Source organism: Teleopsis dalmanni, chromosome 2 (genome assembly GCF_002237135.1).
Source record: "Teleopsis dalmanni isolate 2A chromosome 2, ASM223713v2, whole genome shotgun sequence".
In the NCBI taxonomy this organism is placed as follows: domain Eukaryota; kingdom Metazoa; phylum Arthropoda; class Insecta; order Diptera; family Diopsidae; genus Teleopsis; species Teleopsis dalmanni.
Window position 1 is genome coordinate 196,837,677 of NC_051847.1, and position 19,193 is coordinate 196,856,869.

Here is a 19,193-nt window from a genome sequence, read left to right on the forward strand (position 1 = left end):
AAAGTCCACAACAAACTTCACCAACTTAGAAAATTGTGAGCTTGAAAAGATCCATTACTAGTTGAGACAAGCAATTACCTTGATGCGGCCTTGATGCCGCTCAGCATCACGACAAAAGTGGAGTGGGGTAAATAGGATACTCCATATGGTGTTTGGTATTATTAAGGTCTATAATAACCAAAATTAATGAGTGCTTTGTAGCATCATAGAAATTCTGAGAAGGTAAAATAACAGGAAGTTTGTGGTTTTTACGTTGGTCTTCAAGCAAATATTGCTTTTGCGACAGTAAGAAATGGTGTCATGAGGTTTCACAGAGCTGAATGGCACTGTTTTCCTTTTGGCACACTGTGAGAGGAAGAGGAGTAGTGATAAAATCTCTCACCTTATTGTCAAGGCGCTTTTCCCATTTAAAGGGAAATGTAATCAAAATTAATTTTTTTTTTAAATTTGTTTTAAATTTAAGAAAAAGCTTGGATTAAGTGTTATGTGATTATTTTAAATTGTGATAATTTTAAAGGTTAGGTTATAACAAGATCCAAGGGTTTCATACAAAGCTCGAAGTGCTTAAAACTATTATGAATAATACCATAATAATAATAATTATTGACATAGCGTCTTATGGGTCCTCCAGAAAGTACGTCTCTAATAAATTTAATTAATGCAAAAGATAGTGGCAAAGTATATGTAGTTATTTTTTCACTGAATAGAATACTCAATCCATTAGCATGTACAGTGTATTATCAACGTACCGGCTAATATTTTTAAGGGGCATTTTGTTAAGACTGTTGTTTGTTATTTAAGAGATATTAAGTTACTTATGTATATCGGTAAACCTGTCTGTTTTACGTATAATCGTTTCATATAGAAAGATTTTTAGCAACCAAAGAAGAAAACTTTCTGTAACTTATTATTCGCAAAAGTATTATATTATTTTAGATTTAGTATTATATTATTTATTTTTCTCGAATAGTAGTGAACTACAACAAATTTTTTTATTATTTCAATTAATTCTGGTTTTGGCGCACCATACGGCTGTTTCGACTATTGTCAAATACCTATCATCAGTAGTCTTGGATATATCTCCTATATTTAATTATTAGTAAATAATTTTTTGAGACTGCAAGTACCAATAGTTGAACCCTTACCCTGCCAAATTTGAAGCTCAGAGTCAGTGTTCATTAGCCAAATGAATTAAAGCTGTACTTGACTTGTATTTTCGAACTTGGAGTTTGGCTAATTTGTTGTTTAAGTTCATTAACAAATTCATTTGCTATTTAAATATAAACCAGCTGTAGAATAATTGAATTAAATAATTATCGTTTTTTTTTAATTGTTGAATTTCAATACTTTTCTTTTGTAGACACAGTATTTAAAATTCGAGTTTGAAAGCTCTCTATTAAATACAATAGCTTCTATTAAGTACAATAGTCACTGTCGCCAAAACTGATGTTAAAATCAAATTAATTTGTATTATTTTAGATCTTAATCGAAAATCAATATTTTTTGCATGATCATGTTTAATTTAGCGACAACAGTTTTTCATTGATAAAGTTGGTTCAAAATATGGAGCCGTCATTAACTCCGAAATCAAGTTAATCTAATCTTAATTTTTTCCAATTCATGGTTTTGATAAACAAAAGCTGTTCATATATATTCTACTTAAGTTTCACTCACTGCTTATCTAAAAATATAAAAAGATTTAGATAACAACATTATCAATAATATATATTCTGTAAACATACCTCATAACTACCAAATGCCTTTCCATATTTGTTTTTATTATAAAAATTTGCCATATATGAGAGTTTCATGAAACTAAAAACATAGCTAATAATATACATATGAACACACAATCATAGTTTTATTTTATTTTATTTATATAAAATGCAATTTCATTTTCATTGTGTGAAAAATATACAATGACTCAGCAATTAAGGTAAACTATAAAATTATTAGGAATTTAAATTGATATCTTGCTTAAAATAGTTATGCAAAACAGACGTTTAAAGGTGATAATAATTAATTGGCTTACATATTCATATGTATTGAACTTAGTTACTAACTACACAAACAAGTGCAAATACTTGTTAATAAATCCCACACACACACATTCTAAATCACTTAGTGAATAAATTTAAGATTCTTAAATATTCATATTTAAATTTTTTGTGTGTGCGTTTTAGCAAAATTAAAATTTTAATAACAATATTAAACTATTATGCTTTATTCATTTTTTTAGCAATGGCACAAACTTTACCAATGTATTCTTCTTGCTCCAAACTATCGACAATAAATTTTCCCAAATCATATTTGGAAATCATGCGTCCGGCTGGTTCTTCGAATGTTATATTGTATTCACTTGATGGTTCATCTGCTATATGCGGTGGCATTACAGCAACATATTCCAATTCCGATGCTTTTGTTAGATCCAACATGCGTTGATGTTCCTCATTCAATTTATGAAAAACTGCTGGAACCTCGCTAATAGGACGTAAAAGGAATGTTGACATAACAATGGAAAAGCGACGTACATTGTTTGCTTTCATAGCTGCAATGATATTGGCTGTACCTTCAGACAGTTCCGTTGTGGCATCCAATTTATTGCGTGTACCAAGTATAACACAAACACCGTCTACACCATTGATTACACGTTTGCAATCGTCCAAATTGCATACATTACCCTGCACCAGCTCGACTTTGCCCTTAAAACGTTCTGGTACTGTCTTTTCAGTACGGTAAAGTAAACGCACACTTAAACCTTTCAATTTAATTATAGTAAATAATTTTCTAAATGATGAAATTTTCAAACAAAGTTATGAAATACCTTTCTGCAAGGCATGATCGACTACACATTGCCCAGTCATACCGGTGCCTCCAATAACTGCAATCTGTTTCATAATGCTTTTTTCTTAATTGGTTTCTCTGTGAACAATTGGAAGTATTAATTTATTAACACTTTTAAGTAAATACAAATTGTCGTATATATTTAAGTACCTGCGACAATAAAATACTTTAGTTTTAAATTTTAATAATCTGAAATTCAAAAACAGCCGGTTCCGAGCACTCAAACTTATCAATTGAGATAGACTTGCTAGTTTCTCGCATATAACAGCTGAAGCCAAAAAGTTTATTGCTGAAGCTTTTAAGAACTTTTCATACAGGGTTGCATTTGAGAACTTCGCAAAAATTTAGAAAATTATAACAGTTAACAGTGCTGATAATTATGATCAATATGATGTTTGTATGATGTTTGTGTAAAAGTGGATCCACATCAAAGCGAACGCTTGCAAACGAACGAAAATTGCAGGTACAATTACGATTCTTTTGTTCGTAAGCGTTCGCTTCGGTGTGGATGCACCTTGAGAAATATCATATATTGCTATATATTTATCGAGTAAAATACAATAAATATCTGATGCCTAAAAATAGTATCAGATATACCGAATATTTTTCACCGATTTCATAATTTAATACACATACTTGCCCTTATATATGTCACATATTACTGTCATAATTACGTTTATATATATGAGCTTTTCTAAATGAACTGAAACAATGGAGGGTTGGTTCTTATTTAGTAAAAGGCGATTGTTTACTAAATGCTTATGATTATTATTGTTTTATACAAATTTAGTTGAAGTTTTTAGTCCAGACACAATTTCGAAAATAATGCATAAATAGCACTGCGAAAAATTTAAAACAGTTAGGAGCTCATTAGAAGCTTAATGAAAAGTTATTTTTCATAGACACGGATATTGTGAAAACCAGAATATATCTTGCTCTAGATTTGATGCTTTTATAACAATACTGAAGATTGTAGAAAAGCTAAGTTTAGATTAGTAAACCATGTTTGCAAACTAATATCTGAAAGTAGGGTTTTTATGTGTATATCTATTTTTGAGTGTTTTTGTGGCTCTCTTAATGAAATAACTATAATTGGTACTGTAAAGTGAATTACATAGAACTTACCACACTTTGTGCGTGACAGCACTTTTAAAACTTGTTTTAAAACAGCACTTAAAAATTTAATGAGAGAATGCTGCGCAAATGGATCCAGGAATCAATGTAATCGATGTAATACATTTAGCTAAAAGTTGGTTAAAAATGATTAAAAACAAAGAGTTGACGATATGCAATACGAATATTATATCATGCACTTTCTTTCTAATAATTATACAATAACGTGAAGTTATTTTATGTTTACATCAAAAACGTTAAGTCTCAGTTAGACGGTAAGTAACGTAAGAATTTAATTCAAAGCGAAATACGCAGGTTTGGTTGGTTGTTCATTTCGGTTTGAATTAATTTCTTACGTTACCTACCGTCTAACTGAGCCTTTAGGCTCACTGATACTCCATTCAATATATTTTCTAAGAGTCCAAATTTCCCATAATTGAATTTTATTAAGATTTTCAATTAGAATTAATGGTAATAAGATGTTGCTTCGTAATTATTCACTATATTCCTCATACCTATAATATGATATTTTACAATTTTATAACAATTTTATAACAGTATAAACATGAACTCTACTTATGTTATCTATCGTTATAGGTCTAAAGGGCCCATTAGACAGCAACGTTCGTTGTCAACGCGCGCTTGCCATTACACAAACAATTTTTTAACAATTTTTAAAACACGCCCCAGATAAAACAACAAATATACTAAAAAATCGCTCTCACATGAGAATTTTTTTCTCCTACTTTTCTCCTACTTTGTGAAATGCGAAATTTGTTTGTGTAATAGTAACATTTGAAATTTTAAGAAATGTGTTGACGAAAATCAAAAAATTTTGATATTTCTTCAAACACGCTCGTGTTTTTGCATATACAGTCGGATTTGATCGGCATGCAAAATTTCATTTATTTTGAGAAATGGAAGCGTAAACATCGTTTAAATGCACGCATGATTTGTCGTTACCATGCGATGCTTTGCAAATATGAATGAATTGTATCTTTTATTTTAAATACTTGTATTTTCTACCTAGGTAAAATTTTTTAATTTTCAAAACATTTTATTAAAAGGAATTAAAATATTAATAACCTTGGGCTACAAAAAAATAACCAAACATTAAATTACAATAAAAATTTTGTTTTAAATATTAATTGCATTGTGCAAATTTGTTATTAAAATATACCAAAAAAAAAAATTAAATTATATAAAATATAATATATATAAAAATAAATATATAAATTGAAATCATAAAAATATATATAAATATATAAATTAAAATAAATTAAATGTAAAACATCATTTTTCTAAGGAAATTACGCATAGCAGCCGCTGTTCACACTTCAGCGATTGCTTTAATACTGATAAGTGAACAAATTTTGCATTGTTTGCTGGAGGCGTGTTTAAAAAATTGTTGGTAAATTTAATGTGTAATGGAGAGAGAAGACTTCGTGTGTTTGTCAACGCGCGTTGATGTCTAAAGGCCACTTAAGACAAGTCTTTCTGTTCTTGCAACAATTTATGCCGGTTATTAAGATTGACCATTGTACATGATGGAAAAATATGTCTCTGTTCTTTAGTCGTTAAAAACTGCATATCATCATTATAATTTTAGGTGATAAGTTATTTGAACAAATTACTAATAGAATAATAAATATATGAGAGGGGGTTTTTATAAACACTCCTTGAGAAAAAAAACTCAGAAAATTCTATTGCCTTTCGTAAATTTAAATACAAAAAAATAAATTTAAAATAATATGAATTATTTTTTCGTCTGCCTTTTCAATGTCTTTTTTTACTTGCCAATAAGTAAAATTATTGATAAGCGATATCATCGAAAATATTGAGATTAAAAAGTACTTATCTTTGAATACTACGAAATAGATTGCCTTTGACAAAGAAATTATTTTCTACTATTTTGAATTCTTCGTATTGATTTCATTTACTGGGTAGCTATTAAGTCCAATATAAATAAATGTATAGTTATGTACAATTTTTTATATACAATATCTATATACAATGATATGAACGTAAGTTGCATCTACCTAACATTTGCTCAATAATCTCATGCATTCGATTCATCAGGCTCATCTGTAGCATGTGGATCATTATTGAGGTTCTTATTTCGGCGTAGTGTAATGCCCATTTTAAGTTCAGATAGAAAATCTGTTACTGGTGGTTTTTTCTCAGTTGGCCTAGTAGCCGCTGCACTGACTGTAGCAGCCTTTTGATTTACTTTCTGCAGTGAAAGATTAGATAAGATTACAGAAGCTATATTAGAAATGTATAAAAACTCGTACTATACCTTAAGTGTTACGCCTTTACGAATGCTTTCCAAGAAAGCATCGCGTGAATCACCATCATTTACTGCCGTAGTCGTAGTACTCTTACTGGTAGCGGCTAAATTTGTTTGTGGTAATGATAACGCTGGAGGGGGTGGTGGTGGTGGCACACTAGCTGGCGGAGGTGGCGGTGGTGGTGCACCTGTACCATTAATTTGTTGCGGCTTTGGTGGTGGCGGTATTGGGGCAGCTGAATATCTTTTAATTGGATCAGATTGTTTTTGAATGGCTGCTATTGGTTTGTTAGAAGACACTGTGGATTTGTTCTGGACATTAACTGGCGGTGTGAACGTATTTGTTTTAATAGTATTACGCTCCTTTGGAGATGATTTGTTTAAAGTAACACCCAAACGTATACTTTCCAGTAATGCATCTCTTGAATGGTTGTCGGTATGATTTGGGTTGGCATTTGTTGCGGATGATATAAATGTATCGTCACTGAATTTTGTGGATAATGGTTTTGGTGGAGGAGGTGGCGGTGGTGGTTTGGATAATGTCTGTTGATGTCGTACTGTTGCATATATGGGATCAATGGTTGCTGGTGTGAATTTAATAGTTTCAATAACCTGTTGTTTTGGAGGCTCTTTTATCGTATGATATATTTCATTTGAATGTGGTGTAGCAGTGATACTAGAAGGTGGTGGTGGTGTTGCTGTTACAGTTTTATCCTTCTTAAACATTATTACATCTTCAGTTTCGGAATTATTTCCAAATATAGTATCCGGAGATGGGAATTCTGAAGGGTCCATGAATTTTGTAGCAATATGGTCAAAGTTGGAGTAATTACCCTGCATTACTGGTTCAGATAGCTTTGGAGCAGATATTGTTATCGTTTCCTCAACGTCAACAGCTTCTTCGATAAAGCTGGTCGTTGAAACTTCTGTCTGAGGTACTGGCTCAAATATATAATTGAGTTCTTTTTTATTTGGTGGCTGAATCATAAAAAAGTATCATAAATTATATTATTATTACTCTAAATCTACTTAAGTTAAAAATTGATGGGTAGATTTTCTCAGTATAGACCTATTAGCCCATTGTGTTCAATTGATTTATAAGTACACATTTTATAATATTATATACTTTTTAGAACAAACAATTTATGTAGACCCTTATAGAAATTTTACAATACTTACCATCCAAGTATATTTGGACTGCACAATATTTCTAATTATATCTGGTTTTCGCATACCCATCAGATCTTCCTCTGTTATGCCTCTTTCTATCATATATTTTTTGAGTACATTGTCGTTAGAAGTTTTTGATAAATCGAAAGCATTTCTAGTCATATCCCTTGTCATATCTCCACTGACATGCCTAAAATTTATAGGTGAACTAATTTCATACTTATTATTTCTAGAATTAGTAACAAATGTTGTTGGTGATGGAGGCGTGATTGGTGCTTTAGAAAAACGATTTGTTAGCACTGGATTTTCTGGAGATGGCGTTTGTGGTGTTGGTTTTCTTGAAAATCTATTTGGTAATATTGGACTTTCTTGTGCTGCACTCTCTAAACTATTCGATGACGATGAAGTGCTAATTGTAGCGTAATGTATTGTGGGTGTGCCCGGTGTATTGAATTTTTGTGACAAAGTTGGAGAAGGTGCTGTGATTTGACTTGGAGGAGGTGGTGGTGGAGCCGCAGGTGCATTTACTGCAAATGATGAGGTGTTCATTGTGGATGGCTGCAAGGACGAATAAACAAAACATTAATATTAAAATAGTTTTAATATCATTAAAACATTTTACTTACGACCCAATATCCAGGCATTTTATTGCTTTTAATGATGTCATAAATAAAAGCTCTTCGCTGTTCCGGTGTCAAATATTCAATCTGATCGGATAAGCCGGCTTTACGCAGATATAAACGTAATGTTTCATCATTATTAGTTCCATTTAGATCAAATGTCTTTCTAAAGTCTACTGAAAATCCCTCCATGTACTTAAAATTACTTGGTTCACTTATAAACTTATTTGCCATATTACGTCATGCCATATAAATATAAAAATGTTTGTAAGGGAGTTTTAAAATATTTATTGTAATTTCCACAAAAAAATATTTATAGTTCACTATAAGACAATATAATATATACAATAATTAATAATAATAAAAAAACAAACACTATGTTAGGTACGCATTTTTTAGATAAGATTTTGAAAATTTTATATTATCAGTCACTTTATTTAAGGCTACATGTCGAATGATTCATATGGTCAATTAAAACCGATTTCCTGATACAAATATATGCAAAATTTTTTGAGAATTTGAAATTTAAAACCAATCCTTTAGCATCCAGTCCTTTGATTTCATAACAAATATTGATTAATACAGATAATTGTTTTAAATAGTTTTATTTATTTATTTTATTTTATTTTTTTATTTATTTTATTTGTATATATTACTTTAGAATATATAGTTATAGAATATAAAGTTATACTATATCGTATAACATACACAAAAAATTTAAAATAATTATGCGTTTATAAGTTTTATACTTTAAAGTAATATTGCTAAGTACTCCTGCTAATTCTAATACTGCTAAAAACCTATTCTCTTTACGAAGACACTAACAATGTTTAGTCAAAGAATCCACGATTAGAGTTAGAGACAACCGTTTGGCACAAAACCACCTGCTCAACTAAAACATTACTGTTTGGAGTAACAATACAGCTGAATTAAAACAATAATCATTTTCTATATAAATTTGCTCATTTGTAATTTTTTTCTAAACAATATATTTTTCGCAAAGCCTTAAGAGTCTTATCAATAATTTATTTATAATGCCATGGCATAAGTGATAAGCATGCTTTATATTCTCACCTTATTTATCACAAATATTTTAATACAGGTGAGAAGTGTTACCCAATGTTACCAAAGACGACTGAAGAGTACGCTACACTTGCAAAGAGAGGTATATTCATAATAATAATAATAATATATTCTCCTTTTCGTATAATATTAATAATTATGATATATTTATAGGGGCCTAAAAAATGTATATTATATTTTATTATTATTGCTTGTTTTAAAATAAATTTATAATCCCTTCATAATTGAAAATCCCTTTAGTATATTGTCATATATTATAATATACTTAATATATTATAATCATAATTATACATAATATATCATAATCATAATTATACATAATTATATCATAATATGCGTGTGAACCACACCTAATTTTAATTATACTGTAAGATTTTCTTCTTAGTTTTTAAGACAATTACTATAATTTTAGACTTTAAGATTTTTGAGAAAGAAATAAAGAGATTGTTATAAATGTACTGCAGCGGAGTTCGTTTCATTTGTATCTGACTTAACTATATAAGCTATATAAACTATTATTAAGTAACAATATTTTTATATGATAGAATTTTTATATGTGATAGAGAGTATCCCCCTGACGTCTCCATTCCCATTACACTCCCTGATGACCTTGTTCAAGCCTTGCGCTTTAAACCCCTTCAGTATCTATCCCATTACTTTAATTAATGGAACCGCAATCCCCACGTCTATTGTTTCTATAGTATTTTACAAATGTTATTTTATTTAAGAAAATATGACCGATTTCATAGTCGTAACTTATGTTTTAATATTGAATCATATTATGCTGAAGTCTATTTTAATTTTAGTACGTTTTGCAGAAAAAATGACAGTAAGAGCCATGTTAGGGCCAGGTTATGCAGAGTGTCTCGAGCACGGCATGTTGTTGTTTTCAATGCAAAATTTAAATTTGAGAATGAGAGAAAAAACAATATGGCCGTTCAAACTCCGGCATGAGAGCCGGCGTATTTGTGCCCCGGCACTAAGCCAAAATAGTGTTGTTTAGTAATAAATTTCAGAATTTGCGACTTTTAGAAGCAAATTACTACAACTCTAATACGTTTTGGAGAAAAAATGGCAATAAGCAACACAACCTTTTTTTATAAATCGCTAATAAAATAATTATTACACTTTTCGATGGCAAATTAAAAGTGAGCATATCAAAATTTCCTTTTAAATTTAGGCACAACCAAAAAGTACCAAAACATTGTTAAAATACGAAATTGATATTACTGACGTAACAGTCTACAAACATGCATTTTCGGCATAGCCCGAAAGAGCCAATTTTTTCGTGTCCGAGACGCTCTCGAAAATACGAGACGCTACACGAAAATAATATTTTCTATAATAAATGATGTTTTGCTAGTGCAATAAAAATCCAACTTTTGACTTTTGATGCTTTTTTGATACATTTGCAATTTAACATTTGATTTAAATATCACATTAAATTAATTACATATTTATAAATAAGTATGTTGTTACACATATGTACTGTGATAAATACTAAGCTATTGTTAAATTATAAATCTAGTTATCTTTATTTTTGGCTAACACATAAATTGAATCATTTTAATTTTTGAATTTTGAAAATTAATTCTTTTTTCAATGCATAAATTAACAAATTTTTAAAATATATTTATTCTAAAGTGTAAAAAGTAGTCTTAAAAACTTTTAAATATCGTTAAAATAAGTTTTTTTCTGTCTGTTGTGCAAAATTTATTAAAATTAATAATAGTTTATCACTTAACCGTAGTATATACTACTTTTAGCACTTGGAAACCCTTTTCTTTTGAAATTGCGGTAACTTCAAACTTCAAACGTTAAACGTCAAATTATAATTTTTTAATTTTAACTGAGAGTCGTAGTGTTCGGTTCACATTGCGAACTTAGTTTTAAATTAAAACTGTGATATATTAAAAGTGAAGTCAATACAAATTAGAAATGTATAAGGTATCTATATTAAAGATTTAAAAAGTTTTACTATAATTTTACATTTAGAATAATACATTCCAGCCCTTTACGCATGCTTCAGTGTGCAAGCCAAATAATCCAAAAGGTGTAAAAAAGGAGATTATTTTTCCAGTGCGTTTATACAAAAATAAGAATGAAACTAATGGATATCATATTATGCAGTTTAATGATCGTTCAAAAACTGGATTCACTTCATGGAAAGATGTTACCTTGGAAGGTGATTTTAATATGGATACGGAATCCAGTACTCCTACAAAGGATTACGATCTGAAAGAATATGAAGAGCAGCGTCGCAAAAAATATGGTATGGTACCAAAAAATGATATTTCTAAAGCTGAAAAATGGAAAATTAACGTGAACAATAATGGATGTGAACATTATAAAGGTGAGATGACAGATCAAGACACGGAGAATTGCGTTTTTTTTGTTGCTGAAAGAAATGTTTGTAGTGGTGGTTTGGTGGTTCGTCAGATTACCAATTGGTATAACTTTGAAGAACATACTTCATATACAGGTCACAACGTAGAAAACGCTGCAATGCAATATAGAAACAGAAAGAGAGCTTTTAATTATTTTGCTTCAAAGTTACAGCATCAGGCAAAAGCAATCACAGAGAGAGAACGTGCTATTAAAAAAACCAAAGTTGGTGGTACGACCGAAAGCTATGATTTCGATGAGAAAACAGGTGTTAATGAAAAAGAAAATGATAGCGATAATGAAGGATGTTTTAAAAATATAAAAAAAGGATCTCAACCGTCAAATGATGCAGATAATATTGAGGATATTGCCAAAAGAAATGATTATTACGGGTCATCCAGTGAGGAAACTTCAGAATTCGAGGCTTTTTACTACGGCAAGACAATGTATAAAAAATTAAATTCTAAGCAAAAGAAACGTAAGTAGAAAAATTGAAATGAATATACAACTACAGTTTGTAATATTTTCTCACCATCTTTTTAATCGTATAAGTACTTAAACTAGGCGTAAACATGGGTAGGGGAGTGAATAGGGTTACACTTAAGGGAATAAGGGGAAGGGGAGAGGATGGATATAATTGAAATCAACCAGAATCCAGCCGTAGAAATCTAGCTATCTCAATGAGATGAGTTCAAAGGTCGTTTGGATTTTAATTAGTGTGTGCAGTGGGACAAGAGAACAGATGGGCGACATCGTGGGGGTAGAACTGCATTTTGGGCACACATTAGAAAATAATGCTTCATTTATTGTAATTGTATTTATTATATTTCTATTTTATGAGCATTAAAAAATAAATATATTTTTAAGAAAATGATGAAAATTTATAGAAACAAATAAACAATGAACAACAAAAAATACTTCTTAACAACAGGAAGAACAGATCTAGGCTCATTTTCTATATTACTACTCTTATTTTAATAGACATTAGTTTATCAAGTAATAAAACATTTTCAAGAACACATTACCAACTAAACAATTAAGGAATAATTGAAAATAATATATAATTTCATATATACATATTTTTGTAATTTTATATATTTATCAGGTAAACGTAAAGCTCCAAGCAAGGTCCAATCAACTCCAGTAGAAGACAATAATATTGATGAATTTTTTGAAGCAACAACTTCGTATAATACACCTTCAGACTCTGAATATGTACCTGAATGGGACTTCTGTGAGAAAGACGAGTAAGAATATTATATATAAGTATATAATTCGCAAGTATATAATTCTGCATCTACACTAGCACGATTTTGACAAGATTTTAGCACACGTTATCAAAGTTTTGTTTGAAGACAAAATTCGAAAATAAAATGTATTTAGATTCGAACATAAAAATCTCGCCAAAGTCTAACCAGTGTAGATGTTCGGTTACTGGATCAAACTGTTTGAATATTAATAGCTTGAGTATAGTTCGATTATACTGGGTTTTATATTTTATTTCATTTTCGTTTTAATATAAATACATTGCCGGTGTCCGAACAACGTTTGATGTTCGAATATCATGTAGCAGGCTATACACAGGCATTCGTTTCTAAATCTAATATTTTCTACGAATGTTGTGTGACAACATCATAGGAGATGGTAAAAAAAAACGGCGAAATGTGGAGTTTTAATTTATTAATTAAAGGTCTCTATAGCCGTCTGTAAACTAAATAGAAATACAATAATTCAGTTGTTCATTTATTATGTTTAGAGTATATATATATATTAAAAAATGTAATATTTTTTTAATTTTATAGAGAATACGCTGTTATTGAAGAAGCAGTGAAACGCTATTTAAAGCGAAAACCAATGACTTTAATGGATTTGCTTAAAAAGATTATAAGAAAGAAAGATAATACTATTCCTGGGGATAATGTAGTAGCACTTATAGCCGATATAATAAGGAAGTTGGGTCCACAGAAACGTAAAATTAATGGAAAAGTGTATTTAAGCTTGGATGAAGATGTTAATTTGACATTTTCATAATTGTGGAACTAATAAGTTTTAAACTTTAAAAGTAAAAGTAAAATTTAAGATGTAATAAGATATTTAATTGATTATAATTTTGAAACTATCTTACAGTTATTAATTTTATTGTATAAAATTAATTTTAATTCAATTCAATTAATTCAATTTTAATTTAATTCAATAAAAAAATTGAATGCATATAAATGATTTATTAATAATTATTTGATAACATTTATATTTTTTTATAAATTATTAAAAAGGTATATTTCATTTTTGAACAAATAAAATAATATTTTTAAGTTAAATCAATATAATATTCTCTTGATTAAAAATCTTTTTTGTTTAATTCTTGTCAAACGATAAAAAAGTTTTAATTATAAATATAAACATATAGTTAATTATAAATATTAAATATGTAAAAGTTATTGAATACTTAATAGTATAAACATAGTTTATATATATTTTTTTAAATGAAAGAGTGTAGCAAATGACTTATTTGATAATTAAAACATCAAAATTTTTTATATTAATATATAATTTATATAAATTATTTTTAATACAGTATATAAATTCAAAATTTTTAAACTATACTAATATTAAAAAATCTAATGTATATAGAAATCGAATGAATGAATATCTTTAGTATATTTGATATACTTATTCCGAAACTAGCCTTTCGACCACTTTTTAAATATAGGATGAATGACCGAGATAAATACTTAAAATTTTCGGTATTTGTTGATGGTTGGTATTTGACAATACTCGAAACAGCTTAATTTAATTAATAAATAAAATAATAAAATTTTTTTATTGCAATTTAATACTGTTCGAAAAATTTCTCTATTGAAAACAGTAGTTCCTATTGAGAATTTAGTTTCTTTCGTCAAAACGAACGTTAAAAAACAATTTAATTAAAATTTTTATTAAATAATATTATTTTAATATCAATAGCCTCAATCTGTTGTTGACGATAATTGTTTGAGAGTTAGTATAACAGTTCACAGTGTTGGAAAATTTGTGCTCACATGAAAGAATGTAATTTCTATAGTAAATGATGGCAATAAATTAATTAAAATAGAAATTAAAATATATACATTTTTATATATATTATTATATTCATTGTATAATGAAGAATAAAATTTTGTTGAAAACCTGTATAACACTTTAAAAATATATACGTTCAAATAAATGTTGCATCTAGTTATTATAAGAAGGGACTATTATATTATAATTTTTTATAATATTTTATTATAGATTTATGTATATTATTATTTCTATTTATTTCTAAAATTTTTAATAAAAACCAATTGTTTGTTATTATTAAAATAATTTAAATATTATTTGGTATAAATTATACCAGTTTTTCTAAACAAGAATATGTGTTATAACTATTCACTCCACAACATAAACACAGCTCGCTTGATTCGGCCATTTTGTATAAATTTCTACGGCAGGTAAAATTGGGCCGGAGATTTATATAAATTTTTGCCTTTAAAAATCATTTCATTATTGAAAAAGTGTAGAAAATTGTGAAGATTTTTTTGTGTTGCATAAATTTTTATATGAATTAACAATGGCTCGCTATACTCAACGTCCTGAAAATGCTTTGAAAAGAGCGAATGGTAAGTTATCTGCATTTGATGAAAATTTCCATGCGGCCGTATTTGATGACGAAGTTGAAATGTCAGATTTTTCGTAATGCCTTCGTTGCAAATTAGCGAAAGTTGCTATTTAATATGACGTTATCTAGTTTAAAAATATATACATGCTAACATTGAAAAATAAAACAATTTTTGTACTTTATAGAATTTATTGAGGTTGGAAAACCACTGCGGGCGCTCGATACTCTGCAAGAGGTATTCCGTAACAAACGTTGGAACTATGCCTACTCGGAAACTGTTATTGAACCACTCATGTTCAAGTACTTGTACTTGTGCGTTGAGCTCAAGAAGTCGCATATTGCCAAGGAAGGTCTCTTCCAATACCGCAACATGTTTCAATTAGTTAATGTCAACTCGTTGGAGAATGTTATACGAGGTTACTTGCGAATGGCCGAAGAGCACACTGAAGCCGCACAAGCTCAATCTTCTGCTGCCGTAGCTGTACTTGAATTGGACGATTTGGATAATATCGCTACACCAGAAAGCATTTTGATGAGTGCCGTTTGTGGTGAAGACGCACAGGATCGTTCTGATCGCACAATTTTATTGCCATGGGTTAAATTCCTGTGGGAGTCGTACTGCCAATGTTTGGAGTTATTGCGTGTAAATACGCATTGTGAGGCTCTTTACCATGACATTGCGCGCATGGCCTTCCAATTTTGTTTAAAATACAATCGTAAGAGCGAATTCCGTCGCTTGTGTGATAAGTTAAGAAAGCATTTGGAGGACATCTGTAAAAGCACCAACCAAAATGCTGGTGTTTCTATCACAAAGCTAGAAACGCAACAACTTTGTTTAGATACTAGACTGTATCAATTAGATTCCGCAATTCAGATGGAGTTGTGGCAAGAAGCATATAAAGCTATTGAAGATATTCATGGCCTAATGGCTTTGTCCAAGAAAAATCCTGTGCCAAAAACAATGGCAAATTATTACCAGAAGCTCGCTATGGTATTCTCAAAAGCTGGTAATCAGCTCTTCCATGCTGCAGCATTGTTGAAATTGTTCCAACTTACTCGCGAATTGAAAAAGAATCTAACAAAAGAGGATATGCAACGTATGGCATCTCATGTACTCATTGCAACTTTATCAATTCCTCTACCATCAGCTCATCCAGAATTTGATCGTTTCATCGAAGCTGATAAAAGTCCTTTAGAAAAGGCACAAAAATTGGCAGTTCTGTTGGGTTTGCAACAGCCACCAACAAGAGCATCCTTAATAAAGGAAGTGGTACGTTATGAATATTATTTCAATTTATCTTTTTTTTTTAAATCTTTGTTTAATATTTTCAGGTGAGGTTGAATGTGCCACATCTCGCTTCCGAAGAATTTCGTAACTTGTACAATTGGCTTGAAGTTGACTTTAATCCATTGAACTTGTGCAAGCGTGTGCAAACTATAATTGACGTTATTGAAAAATCTTCTACCGATATTTTAACTCCTTATGTACGCTTTTTGAAGGATGTCACCATAATGCGTCTGATAAGACAAATTTCGCAAGTATATGAGAGTATCGAGTTTGCCAGATTGCTTGAACTGGTTAGCTTCTGCAATATATTTGAGCTCGAAAAGTTGCTCGTAGAGTCAGTGCGTCATAATGACATGCAAATTCGAATTGATCATCAAAAACGTTGTGTATATTTCGGTACTGATTTGGCTGAGAGTCAACGAGAAGATCAAATAGATGGTCCAACACTGCAATCAATGCCTTCAGAGCAAATACGTTCTCAACTTGTAAACATGTCTTCTGCACTGCATCGTGCCGTTTCGATTGTATATCCCAATCGTGAAAAAGATCAACGTGCCAAGCTACGTACACAAATGGTGTATCATTACCATGAGATTAAAGAAAGAGAACATCAACGTATACTTCAGAGACAAAAAATTATTGAGGATCGTAAAGAGTTTATTGAAAAACAAAATAACGCCCGTGAGGAAGAAGAGGCGCGCCGTGTAGAAGAAGAAACGCGTAAAGCCAAATTAGCTGAACAAAAACGTCTTGAACAAGAGAATGAAGAACGTGAACGCAAACGCCATCAAAATGAGATTCTCGCTATTAGAGAAAAGAGTTTAAAGGTATGTGTCACTATATTATAAAAATTAAATAAATAAAGTATGAATTAATTTATCTTTTCATTTGCACACTAGGAAAAAGTGCAGCAAATTTCTCAAACTGCAATTGGTAAAAAAATGCTTTCGAAACTTGATGAGGAAGGCATTAAGAAATTGGATGCTGAACAAATTGCAGCACGTGAATCTGAAGAGCTTAAACGTGAACATAAAGAGTTGCAGTCTAAGCTGAAATCGCAAGAAAAGAAAATTGATTACTACGAACGTGCTAAGCGTATGGAAGAAATTCCACTATTCGAAAAATATTTAGCTGAAAAGCAAGTAAAGGATCAAGAATTCTGGGAAGCTCAAGAGCAGACTCGCATTGAGAATGCAGTCGCTGAACGTAAAGACGCTGTCGCACAACAGGATCGTCTTAAACGTATGTATTCTGATCGTGATGTGTTCTTGGAAGCTCTTAAGAAAGAACGTGCTTCACTCTTTGTGGAAAAATTGAAGATGTTCGATGTTGCATTAGCTGAAGAGCGCAAGAAACGTCTAAATATACGCATAAATATGAGACGTGAAGAGCGTCGCCGCCAGTGGTTACGCCAAAAGGAAGAAGAACGTATGCGTAGAGAAGAGGAAATTCGTCGCGCAAAGGAAGAAGAAGAACGTGCTGTCGCTGAAGCCAGACGTTTAGAACGTGAAGCTGAAGAAGAGAAACGTCGTATACAATTTGAAAAACAACGTGCCAAAGAAGAAGAAGCTGAACGTAGGATTCAAGAGGAACGTGATAAGTTGGCTCGCGAAATGGCTGCTGAAGGTGATCGTGAGAAAGAGCGCGATGTATGGCGTCCACATGGCGAGCGTGCCGAACGGGGTACAGGTGCTTCCGACTGGCGTACGTTTTAAATAATTAAATTTTTTCATTTTTAATATATTAATATTTGTTGATATTTTTTAGGTCGCGGTGGTGCACATGCTGAACGTGAGCGACCAACCGAGCGTAACGTTGAACGTAACGTTGAGCGTAATGAACGTAAAGAAGCTGATACTGGTGGTGATTCTTGGCGTTCTCGTCGTGATCCTGATTCTGCTCCTAATAGGGGACAAGCTCCTGCTGGTCGGGATACGGACAAATGGCGATTTGGTGGTGACGATGAACGACCACGTGGTGGGGACTTCCGACGTGGATTGGGTGATCGCGATGTTCGTCGCGATGGACGACGCGATGATCGTCGTGATGATCGACGTGGTGATGACCGCCGCGAAGAACGGCAAAATGATCGTCGCGATGACCGGAGGGATGATCGCCGTGATGAACGTCGAGATGATCGTAGAGGCGAGGATCGTAGAGGAGATGATCGTCGTGATGATCGGAGAGGAGATGATCGCCGTGAGGATAGACGAGACGATCGTCGAGATCAAATGGACAATTGGCGTGAAGCGCCAAGAAACGCAGAACGTGGAGATAATCGACGATTGGGTGGAGGAACAGCAAAAGATTCTAGTAGCTGGCGGTCGTCTGGACGTAATGAAAAAGAAAGACCTCCAGCAAGAAGGGAACAACAACAAGAAAAAGGTAAGTCTTGTTCATTATATGAATGTGAATTTACGTATGGCATCATTTAATTCCTTTATTTTCTTTTTTTATAGAAAATAAAAATACTGATGATGGTGAATGGACTAGAGTTAAACGTCATTAGAGATTACATTTGCTCCTATTTATAATATATTTCATACTTTAGCGGCCTATTAACTCCAGCAGAATTTTTACCTGATTCACTTATTACTAACTTATCAGTAATGTATTTAAACATATATATATGTATATACTTAAATATATATGTATATATATTTATATTAATATTGGTTTAAAATTTATGTTTTTACAATATAACTCTTAACTATAAAAATTTTTTTTTAATTTTTGTAACTTTTTTAACATGTACATATGTTAAAA

General features: G+C 30.9%; 4 protein-coding genes across 7 annotated transcripts; 2 read left to right on the plus strand and 2 right to left on the minus strand.

Annotated features, from left to right (window-relative positions):
- Positions 1–1,929: 1,929 nt before the first annotated feature.
- LOC119683508 (flavin reductase (NADPH)-like) lies at positions 1,930–3,112 on the minus strand. Its single transcript, XM_038097207.1, has 3 exons — positions 2,995–3,112; positions 2,825–2,922; positions 1,930–2,758 (listed from the first exon to the last, which is right to left on the minus strand). The coding sequence occupies exons 2-3, from the start codon at positions 2,895–2,897 to the stop codon at positions 2,217–2,219; spliced, it is 615 nt and encodes a 204-aa protein (XP_037953135.1). The 5' UTR covers positions 2,898–2,922; positions 2,995–3,112; the 3' UTR covers positions 1,930–2,216.
- Positions 3,113–5,865: 2,753 nt separating this feature from the next.
- LOC119683509 (verprolin-like) lies at positions 5,866–8,941 on the minus strand. Of its 3 annotated transcripts, none has more exons than XM_038097210.1 (5): positions 8,787–8,941; positions 8,044–8,259; positions 7,427–7,975; positions 6,257–7,225; positions 5,866–6,190 (listed from the first exon to the last, which is right to left on the minus strand). In XM_038097210.1, exons 2-5 carry the CDS (start codon positions 8,227–8,229, stop codon positions 6,017–6,019), a joined length of 1,878 nt encoding a protein of 625 aa, XP_037953138.1. In that variant the 5' UTR covers positions 8,230–8,259; positions 8,787–8,941; the 3' UTR covers positions 5,866–6,016. The 3 variants fall into 3 exon arrangements, with proteins under 3 accessions (XP_037953138.1, XP_037953139.1, XP_037953137.1); XM_038097211.1 differs by having other exon boundaries at positions 8,863–8,924; XM_038097209.1 differs by lacking the exon at positions 8,787–8,941 and having other exon boundaries at positions 8,044–8,316.
- A 1,903-nt stretch (positions 8,942–10,844) lies between these two features.
- On the plus strand, positions 10,845–13,580 carry LOC119683510 (general transcription factor IIF subunit 1-like). 2 transcript variants are annotated; one of them, XM_038097212.1, is made up of 4 exons: positions 10,845–11,067; positions 11,116–11,983; positions 12,611–12,752; positions 13,308–13,580. In XM_038097212.1, the coding sequence occupies exons 1-4, from the start codon at positions 11,059–11,061 to the stop codon at positions 13,534–13,536; spliced, it is 1,248 nt and encodes a 415-aa protein (XP_037953140.1). In that variant the 5' UTR covers positions 10,845–11,058; the 3' UTR covers positions 13,537–13,580. The 2 variants fall into 2 exon arrangements, with proteins under 2 accessions (XP_037953140.1, XP_037953141.1); XM_038097213.1 differs by having other exon boundaries at positions 11,131–11,983.
- A 1,372-nt stretch (positions 13,581–14,952) lies between these two features.
- Positions 14,953–19,061, plus strand: LOC119683511 (eukaryotic translation initiation factor 3 subunit A). The gene is made up of 6 exons (XM_038097214.1): positions 14,953–15,140; positions 15,325–16,409; positions 16,472–17,254; positions 17,327–18,131; positions 18,195–18,812; positions 18,887–19,061. Exons 1-6 carry the CDS (start codon positions 15,092–15,094, stop codon positions 18,934–18,936), a joined length of 3,390 nt encoding a protein of 1,129 aa, XP_037953142.1. The 5' UTR covers positions 14,953–15,091; the 3' UTR covers positions 18,937–19,061.
- The last annotated feature ends 132 nt before the right edge of the window (positions 19,062–19,193 follow it).